Source organism: Oculina patagonica, chromosome 8 (assembly GCF_052425735.1).
Source record: "Oculina patagonica isolate OP01 chromosome 8, crgOcupat, whole genome shotgun sequence".
Classification (NCBI taxonomy): domain Eukaryota; kingdom Metazoa; phylum Cnidaria; class Anthozoa; order Scleractinia; family Oculinidae; genus Oculina; species Oculina patagonica.
The window spans coordinates 28,422,816-28,433,470 of record NC_135765.1 but is presented as its reverse complement, the minus strand read 5'-3'; the positions used below and the strand labels follow the sequence as shown (position 1 = coordinate 28,433,470).

The 10,655-nt window shown below is 39.6% G+C and overlaps 1 protein-coding gene across 2 annotated transcripts; it reads right to left on the bottom strand.

Moving 5' to 3' along the window:
- Positions 1-2,752: 2,752 nt before the first annotated feature.
- Positions 2,753-8,016, bottom strand: LOC144662071 (homeobox protein PKNOX1-like). 2 transcript variants are annotated; one of them, XM_078522802.1, is made up of 5 exons: positions 7,902-8,016; positions 7,380-7,773; positions 5,371-6,099; positions 4,684-4,760; positions 2,753-4,390 (listed from the first exon to the last, which is right to left on the bottom strand). In XM_078522802.1, the coding sequence occupies exons 2-5, from the start codon at positions 7,758-7,760 to the stop codon at positions 3,670-3,672; spliced, it is 1,908 nt and encodes a 635-aa protein (XP_078378928.1). In that variant the 5' UTR covers positions 7,761-7,773; positions 7,902-8,016; the 3' UTR covers positions 2,753-3,669. The 2 variants fall into 2 exon arrangements, with proteins under 2 accessions (XP_078378928.1, XP_078378927.1); XM_078522801.1 differs by lacking the exon at positions 7,902-8,016 and having other exon boundaries at positions 7,380-7,895.
- Positions 8,017-10,655: the final 2,639 nt, after the last annotated feature.

The following is a 10,655-nucleotide window of genomic DNA, read 5'->3' as shown; positions in this document are numbered from 1 at the left end:
AATTAATTCATTGACTTGACATTTTCTAGTCAGTTATATGAGGTAAATTAGTTACAAACTACTTAAAACAGCATTTGCATCACAAAAGTTTGCTTCGCTTTCCTCAAGTGTCGCGTTTCATGACATTTTTGCTCAGGCATGTGCATAAATCAGAGTTTTGAAATAACCCAACTCTTTCAGCTTTCCGTCTTTTTTATTTTTTATCCTTTTTGCTGCAGTTGATGGCTTTCCACCAGGCTTGCTTTCAGTTCAAGAATTTCCAAGAAGCATCAATAAAACAGGAAATTGGGCAGAAGAGGGAAATTTCCACCCGAGTTTTTCACTCAAATTTCCAGACGTTTTGGTACATATTTCAAGTTCGATTCACCCAATCACTGCTTTGGGTTTCATTGGAAAGTTCTTTTCCTTATGCAGAACTTGAGCAAAGGTGATGCCTTTTACAGTTTAAGGTAATGACATCAGAAATGGAACAAAATGTCCACGCCGGTCACAGGTGGTTTAGGGCATAATTTTCATGTGATGACCACAGGCTACCATACAATTATTATAAGTTCATTACAAAAATTCTCAGTGTTTTCCCAATAATTTTATCAAAATAACCATAAATCGTTTAAGCCTTGACCTCCCTCATTTATGTCTGTTTATCCCCCCCCCCCCCCATCTTATTATGACCCTCCCTCCTCAAACATGCTTGAAATTGCTTGAGAGACAAGAAGGCCGTCCAGGGGGTTTAACAGAAAATTTATGGTATATCCATTTTTTGTTCATTTTTTAGGAAAAAAGTTTTCCAGTCACCCAATTTCAATTTCAGCAGTTTCTCTACATTCCCAGCAGAAAAATTCTGTACTGAGCTCTAAGACACTGTTCATTAAATTCTCCCTTCCAGAGCAGTCTGTCCCTATAAGCCAGTGTTGTCTGATGCAAGAAGAAAGGTGTTTCTTTTCAAGCAAGTTGTCGTTAATTTTGTCCAATTCTGGCCCTCTCTCTCTGTCACGCAATGCACGCTTTTGGGAGAGAGTACGAACAGACAACATGTCCCTGGACCCTCAAGAGAGAGAGGGGGCCAGAACTGGACAATCCCTAATTGAACTTGTATTTACATCACAGCCGGATGGGATACTGGTACTTTCCCGAAACATTTTGTCAGGTTGCGCTAACAGTTCACTGATGCCTGTTCAAATATCATGTACTTGTGAGTGGAGAGAGGCCCAGGGGGACTCCCTTATAAAAATGTCGGGAGGGGGGGTTGCTCTTCATACCTTTTAGGGGGTTAAACCTAAAATGACCGCCGCTAGAGTTGTTGCAGTACCTGCAAGAGGCCTTTTAGGTTATTGATCTGAAAAAAAACAGGAACTGTCTGTAACCATATTTGTTACACAAGTAACATTTTATTACTGAATAACTACTAAATTTGCCAGTACCAGTTAGTTTTTATTTTAGAACCGGTACCTCTTAGTGGTGAAAGATGAAATCAGCTACACACACAAAACACGATTTCGGTACCTTTCAGGGGTGTTGTTGAAATTTTCTGACGAGTGCTCACGTCATTTATACAGGAGAGTACCTCCCGCGGAGAGGCACTTTGTGTCTTGCCCAAGAAAACAACACAATGACCTTAGTGCTCAAAATCCAGACTGTTCAATCCACAGTTTAACACCCTCATTATAACGTGACCCCTACCTATCCTCACACAGGTCATTCCTGTATTAAAGGTAAGGTTACGGTAAAGTCTGCATTCAAGCCTTATTGTCGCTTGTCTTCAGTTTCAGCAGCATTAAGCAACTAGGAATACCGGTATTTCAACTCCCTCCTGGGTGGGATGCTAGTCCATTGTAGGGTTACCCCCCCCCCCATCATTAAATTTGCTGGTACCCATTTATACACCTGGGTGGAGAGAGGCACTGAGAGTGGAGTGTCTTCCCCCAGAACATAATGCAGTGGCCTGGCAGGGCTTGAACTCAGACCGCTTGATCCAGATTCCAACATGCTGACCACGCTAACCCCTGTGAGCCAGGACTAAAATTAATGACACCTGAAATGCATCGTTTTTCATCGCATGATAAGTAATATTTAATCAATATTCTGTTCATTTGCACTTTTACTTCAATCTAAGTTGAAATTTTCACTCAACTAAAATATACACGAATGTTTTAACAAATATCTGACAAACAAGCCTTAAAATATTCACTTGTTAATAATTTAACTGCAATATACAGCTCGCTCCTTAAAATAATGTACAATATAAAATTATACTTGTTTGAGCTATTATTTTCTTTATAAAATCTCTTATTTTTGCACTTAATTTATACAGTAAACAATCAATGAATTGGTGAAATCGCCATTCTTACAATATTAGATCAAGACGGCAGGACTTTTTCCAAAAGCCAGCTGTTTTTAAAGTCGAAGTGCACAAAAAGTGTAGGTTTAGCAACAATGAAATGGCCAGCTTTTATGTCTCTTACATGAAATAACACAACCGTTATTTAACTGTAACACATCAAAAATAACACACCTTAAGACCAAGGGGCCTTATGCGTCCAATGGCGCGATAAGGATCGATGAAGACCAAGAGGACTGCAGGAGAATCCTGATTTCTCAAGCCTCCCAGGAAAATAGAAAATTGGTTTCTGAAATCTAGGAGTATTCAACTAGGGGAAAAGAAAGAGCTTTTGGTTCCAGTATTGCAAGGTCTGAGAAGTCGAAAGGGGACTGTACATCACCTCAAGGCCATACAAACTGCAAAATTATGAGGTTTGCAGGTTCAAGATTTTTAGTGACAATTTACTTAATTTTCACTTAATTCTTTATAGAAAAATAAATTAGAAAGAACTTGAAGCAAATCATGACAATACAGAAGTTCATTTGGCATGCTGTATCTTACATAATACAAGACACAAGTCAGCTTTGAAACACTTTTAAAGCAACTGATTGCAGTTACCGGTAGCTTAAGTTTAACTTATATTGGTAAACAAACAGTTTGTCATGTCATTGACACTCCATAACAGTAAATGAGTATAAGTAATGGAATCGTTTGCAACTCGGATGAGTACATAGTCAAATTTTCAAAACAAGCAAGATACCGTACACACATTGTACGCCTGAGGAAACAGATGCACATTTCATTTTCCATAAGAGAGCCAACTGACAGATTCAAAGTGAAAATCTGCACATTGGTAATCCCCATACATAGACCTAAACTGAAATGCCAATAAATCTGGAAAACAGTGTCAGGGCTTGTAAAAAACTTGAATTCCAGCTTGCCCTTGGACAAGCGGCTTCCCAATTGTGCTTTCCCAGGGCAGTTGTTGAGTTGTATGCTTGTATGCTTGCTAGATTGCTTTCTTTATGATTTTGTCGGCAGATGACTTGCCTGGGCCCTGGCCCATCAGGCAAATAAGCATGTAAAGTTACTTGCCCAGCAAGAAAATCTGTTTATCCCAGACGACTGGACATGATTTTTTTCAAGCCCTGAACACTACCCAGGTATCTGTAGTTCTAGGAATTTTTCAGTTTGAATCTATGACGAATCTCTGACACACATGATTAACACAACAGACATCTGTATTCTCTAGCCAGTTCCAGTAATTATTATAAGAACTTAACAATGGAAATATGGGTCTCTGGGCTAGAAAGCCACAAATAATGCGTCTTTATAACATGTTCTGGATATCAGTTCACTAAACCTCTGGAAACTGCAGTAGAGTCCAATGAAATTGTGTTAACCCCAACCAAACTGTCCTGTACGCCGGCAATGCTAACGCTTGAGGACGGCAAGTGATGTGGAGAGCTGACAAGGTTACGTTCTCCACCCCCCATGGAACCATTTTGAACCATAGTTGGTAACGGAGAGTTCTGAAGCGAAGGACTTCCTTGCTGGATGTTACTATACATAGGTGACAAATTGCTGACGGAAACTGTTTCAACTTGCGATGACACACTTGAGGCGATCATTGAGGGGTGCGTTGTGACAGTTGATGAACTATCTGACGCCGACACTGTACTGATTTGGCTTGCCGATGGAGGTAACGTTACGACCACCATTGTGGTTGGGGTGCCTGCTTGCTGTTGCAGAGTTACAGTGCCTGGGATGACTGCGGTTCCTTGGACATTTGGTATTGTTATAGTAGTTGGTAATGCCACACCGGGCGGCACAGTGACTGTCGTACCGTGCGGTACTGCTTGCATTTGGACAGCTCCCTGCATCATGGCTGCCTGAACGGTCACTGGCGCTGGTGCTATTGGAATAGTGTTGAACTGGCTGGGGACCAGATTATCTGGCCAAAATCTCTGAGCTGGTCTAGTTTGCATTTTGGACTTTTTAGCTTTGGGTCCTTCGGGATTGCTTGCATCCAACATGGGTTGTAAAATGCGACGTCTTGCATTTATAAACCTAGATACAAATAACTAGAAGTTATTCACACTGTCAGATGACAATATCTTTACAATAAAATATAATAGGAATGTAATTTTATACTGTCAGAAAGTGTGTTTCACATGGTAAAATAATTGAGAATAGACAGAAATGAACAAAAAACCTTGAGAAACTCATGGATTTTTTGCCAATGAAAATCCAAATTGCCCTTTGTATGGAAATTCAGAGTGTGTTGTTTACTTATTGCTGAGCGGTACTGTACATATTATTTTAATGCAAAACATTTAGCGGGATTGAACCAAACAGCTCACCAGTTGTTGACTTGAAGTATAGTAAGATTCGTCTGTGCAGCGATTGTTCTCTTCTCGTCCTCAGTTGGGTAAGGATGCTGGTAAAGAAAATAATAATTTTTAAGTGTAAAACAATATAACAAACACAAAAAATTTCTACAAGTGGACTAGGGCACACATGATAAGTTAACAAAGACATTTTTCACCTGATCAGAGCACAGGTGAGGTACAGTTTAATACTGTTTTTTGACTGTTGCTTTAAGATGCAAAAGATTCTCATCCAATCAGCATTTGTTTTTAGTAAACAAGTATCAAAATATTTTGTTGTCCTTGTCATAATCTAGTTAACAGTTTCATTAGAGAGAGCAATAAATCACTTGCAATAAAACTCGCATCACTCCACTAATAAGAACTAATTAAGGCCTCCCGGGGGAGTTCCATGTTCCCTACAAAATTTTCCTTTTGTTGCCATGTTCCCTAAAAGTATTTCTTCGAATTTGATGTTCCCTGCTCCAATTTCTGTGTTTCCAGTTCATTTTCCTTTTGTTCCCACGTTCCCAAAAAGTTAATGGCTATGTTTCCTTGTTCTCTGAAACCCCTGGGAGAGCCTCAGTAACCAACATTCAGTTCTGAAACATAGCAAAAATGTAACTATTCCCATTCAAGCAGTTTTGATTTAGAAAGATAAATATTATCTCAACAACTTACCACAAGATGCTGAAAAAGCCACGTCTTCATTATGTTCGTTGCCTGCTTTGGTAAAACACCACGTCTTGTTCTTTTCTTATCAGTCACTTCTGTCGGAGAATCAAGCGCAGGAAGCGGGACACTGGATGGAACTGTGATTTCTGTGGGAGACTCGTCCCCTGAAGAGTGTGTCTGCAGTCTGGGCGGTGTGACAGTCTCAATCGTTGGTGTACTCACATACGTCACATTTGCCGGCACTGTCGTGTACGCCATGGTCGTCGGCACTGAACTATTAGTATAAGCTACACTCGTTGGCACAGCTGGTTGTTGGGGTACCTGTGCTATGACAATCTGCTGACCAGGTGCTACCCCCTGGGGAACGTATGTCACTGTCGCGACTTGCTGTTGTATTGGAGAGCCAATCACGCTTGCGCTCGGTGTTGCATTTGCAACAGTACAAGGTGTCACGGCTGGTGCAGCATAGTAAGTAATTTGTTGTTGTGGCATGAACGCAGGTTGTTGTGCTTGGATTGGCGTTGTTGGTTGTTGTTGTTGTTGCTGTTGTACATTCGAGTTAATCACATTTACTGCAGGTGAGTATGCTGTCTGGAGAGGACTGCGTAGTAAGTTTTCGCTTTGCATTTTTCCTTTAAGACAGGCTATGTACCTCTGGCAAAAATCTTTACAGAGCTCATTGACTTTTTCAAGCTCAAGAAGATGAATTCTAAGGACTTGAATAGCTTTCACCATCTGTCAATAAAAAGTCATAAAAAATAATGTAAATTTATTGATAGGACCTCAATAAAATTTGTTTTTCTTAAAGGGAAATTTTCTGGAGAATTGTACAAAAAGAATGGCTCTGCATTAGTTTGGATTCAATTCTATTCATACAAAGCTAAATAAAAATTTTAAAAAAAAATCAAAATTCAGGGAACAAATTTTGAAAACTGCCTTATTTTACAAAATGGTAATTTAATTTTATCATATTAAAACCAATAGGTCTTTTGGAAGCCATAAAAACAAAAATATTATGCTTATGTCAAAGGGCAAGTCGTTAATAATAATATTGACAAATTTACTGTGATAATTATAAAAGCAAATTCACATTTAGTATAGAAAATAATTTGATCTCGTTCAATATATATTTGCATATGCAAATATTTCTTTTATTGAATTTGCTTCACTTGCAAAAATACACGACAGAGAAGTCTTTCACTCTTTTCAAATAATTTAACATACTTAACTTCTTAATATAAACATTAATTCGAAAACAAAATCACAAGTATAAATAAAGTAAGCTTCTAGTGAATCAATTTTCGTGACCGAAAACTTTTAAAAGGAAATGATTATAAATCTCACTCGGGATATGAAACACTCCAACAGAAGAAAACATGATCATTTTCATGCACAAAAAAATTGCATAAGCTAAAAAAAATACTTCACACCTGCAATTACAAAGGAGGTCTTAAAAAATCCATATTTAGACTAAGGTTAGCTATTATAAATGATGATAAATTTTATATCGTGCGCGGAAACTTCATGAGCTTCAGTTCGCGGCGTGAATTCTCTTTTTAGGCGCCATTTTAAGCTTACGTTAATCTGGATTAAAACTTGCTCAGTTCGTTGACAAAACAGAAAACTCTATTCATGGTACCTGTACTAGAAGACACGAAAAGTGCGTCTTCTTAATGAAAAACTATTCCACCCGCGGTTTCAAATACATAAAAACATGGCGGGTATATTGAAAACAATCGAGAAAAGATCGCCTAGATCGCTTCGAAGCTCACGGACTAGCTACGCGAAGCTTTGACTACATGTAACACAAAGCAATAACAAAGAGTTGGTTGATTACAAAATTTGTATCGATTTACGACTGAAGGTCTAATCCATCAAAATATTCAATATTCTAACCTGGGAAGTGACCTAAAACTTTGGGGGTTTATCTAGTGATAAGCTTATGCTTCTCTTCGCCAAGGAACGCTAAAGTACAACGGCGAAAGGACAGAGGAAGCAAAACATATTATACTCACCAAGTTATCTAGTTCTCGATCCTCGGTGTAAAATGGTTTTCCTTCTCGATTCATCTGTATAATGCCAGTCTTGATTTCGCTGTCGAAAGAGTTAGCAGAAGTGCATTCGCATGTTTGAGTCGATTGCTCGCACTTTTCGAACAACTTTGCTAGAAGAGGCAACAACGGATGGCGATAGATCGCTTGCTTTTCAGCCTCCATGTTTGTGATCTGTTGTAAATCGACGCCTTGTACCGCTAACTGGGCTTCTTCGTAAGACGGAGGCATCTTTTCGGCTTGTGTCTGTTGTAAAGATATGGCTCCGTAATGAGCTGCACCAGCAATGTTTTGTTGGGCTTGAAGCATGTGACTTGGAGCCACTCGATTCGCAAGCCCTTCCATTCGATGGCCGCCTCTACGAAAAGAGAAAACACAAAGTTATATGCGGTAGGCATGTTGAGCGTTCGGTCCCGGCAGGAAGACAAAATGAAATGATAATCGTTCCAGTGTTAATGTGTTTGTATGGGAGGTTGAAAGACTTACAATTGGTCACTATTAAAAAGAAATGCACGAGGCGATGGAACAGCGACGGTGTCACTCACTCGTCAACGTCAAAAACTCCTTTTGGCGCGGCCTTGCCTTGCCTGATTGACAGCGCCAACCGACAAATTTTTACATAATTATCATTGTCCTCATGCTAATATATACCTGCCGCTCACTGGGGAATAATTGATGCATAAATAATTAATGGTTCTTTTTCATAACAGGGTCGGCTTTCGTGTCTTTGAAGTAACTCAGCTGCGAAAACAACATCGTTGTTTGTTATCAAATTTTATTGCCGCGGGCGTACTTCGCTGTATGGCATTCGTAAACACAAAAAATTTGATTTCTCTCGCTGGATTTTTTTTTATATTTACTGACATGCCAAAACACAACAAATCGTGAAGGTTCATAGAAATTAGCAATCGCTGCAAGCGGTATGCAACTTGTGGGAGGGTCTTGCGAAGTGTTTTAATAACAAAAGGTTCGAGAACGGGTGGCTTCAGAGATATGTGGTCAGTATTGTGGCATGTGGGCGTATTTTAAGCCCCGACGGAATTTTGTATTTGTTTCACCCTCTACCCCCTACCCCTACTCTGACCCCTCCTTAGCTCTACCATCACCCCCTCCCCAGTCCCACCAAGAAACACACTGGCTCCTGAAGCAAAATCAAATATTTTTTCTATTTTTGGTGATATAACAAACATTAATGGGCAAAAAAGCATACTCAAGTTATGTATACAAATACACGGTCTACGGGCTTCTGATGTGAAGACATTTGAACAAGATCAAATATAATTTTCCGATCTTTTCATTACATTTTTTGTACCCAAGATCAGCTTTTATTGGACCTTCCAGATATTGTCGAGATTGTCGTCAGCAGTTGCTTACAAAGTGTAATTATATCTTAGAATATGATTTATAGTACATTTATATAGTATCTCCAATGACTATTTTCGTCGCTCAAAAAATTTAAAAAGGCTACCATACCCCTCCCTAGAAAGGTTAACAGCCGCGACCTGCAGAATCAACTCTCTTCAGCGTGTGCGATTTTCGCCAGAAATAATATTGACGTCGATTGAGAGCTTCTACTTCGGTCAACTTAGAACTTGCATAATTGACAAGTTTTCATGAAATTACTTCGATTGAGATGAGTGACATGATATCGTCTGTCAAAGTCAGTAAGATAATTAATGACTGCAGCCGACTGATAAACTCAATACACGCAATGTCTAGACTGTAAATATTCAGTCTGTCATCCTGAATATATTTTTGCGAGTTTCGGAGTACCGTAAAATGCTAGCTATAAGCCCTCCCACTTATAAGCCCCTCCGTTTATAGGTTCATCTAGCTTGAAACAAAAAATACATCCGGTTTTAAGCCCCCCCCCCCTTCACGGATATAAGCCCCCCCCCCCCCTTTGCTGGATCATACAGTACTAAACAGGGCTAAATGTTGCTTTCTTATGACTTTTCACTTGAATTGAAAGGTATTTCAATGAACACTGTCGTGGTTCGTTTCGAAATGTTTTGTTATTCCGCTTATCAGCTCCCCCGGACATAAGCCCCTCCGTTTATAGGCCCACCAAAAACCTCTAACGAAGTTGTATATACCCGGAATTTTACGGTATTCTAAGGGCCTGTTTACAAGCAGGCGGGAAACCCTAGCACATAGGGTTACCCTACCACCTAGGGTTACCCTAGCGCTCCCACATTTCTTCTTTTTTTCATCGACGTGTTTACAAGGCGCTAGGGTTACCCTAGCTGCTAGGGTAACCCTAGCGCCTTGTAAACGCTCTGCTAGGGATAACTCGCCTACCGGGATAACTTTATTTTGGCTCCAAAAAGCTAAATATGTTTAAAAATACCGACAAAAACAGCGAATTGTGACCAAGAAACATCGTGTTCATTCACAATTTGTCGTATTTTTGCACTGGAACGGAATTATTTTCGAATAACAGTTTCTAACGACAAAATTTTACAAGGTTAACTGAAGCGTAACCGGTGTAAGTTGACCCGGGTAAGTCGGGTTACCCTACCTGCGAATTTTGCTTGTAAACCCGGGCGATCTTCTAACCCTCTTGCTAGGGTAACCCTAGCACCTAGGGTTACCCTACCTGCTTGTAAACAGGCCCTAAGGGGGTCTAGAAGGGATCTGGAGGGATCGTAAAGAAATCGAGTGGGACTGGGGAGATACGCGAAAATCTACACGTTGCTTGAGAAACGCAACTATACTGTCACTTTTCTCGCGATTGCAGAAAAATCGCGCGAAATTAAAGACCCGCAAAATAAAGCAGGGGCGCCAAACAGACCGTTTCGTTGAATATCTGTTCAGAAAATTTATAATGGCCTACGATTGCGATGAAAAACTGGCGATTTCTACAGCTCAAACTTTCGTGAAATGGGGAAAAGAAATGCCTACTGTTTTCGGAAAGAGAAAAAAAAGGCCAGCTACAATTTTAATTTTAACAATTTTTACAATTTTAACAGCAGCTTGTAAATTTGGGTAATAATATTTCGTTCCTTAAAATTTTCTGAAGTTTGAAAGTTCAGCTAGCGTATCTGAAAAGACACTTTTCTTAGCGTTTAAAAATAAGGCTTTAAAACGCACAAATAGGACACTTATAACGTAAAAACGGTGTTTTGACACCTTTGGTAAAATGTCTCGTTGGGTGCCCCTGAATAAAGGTCACCCTGCTGAAAACCCCTTTATAAACTTGGTCAAACATACATAATTTTGACATCGTCGCTATTGGTC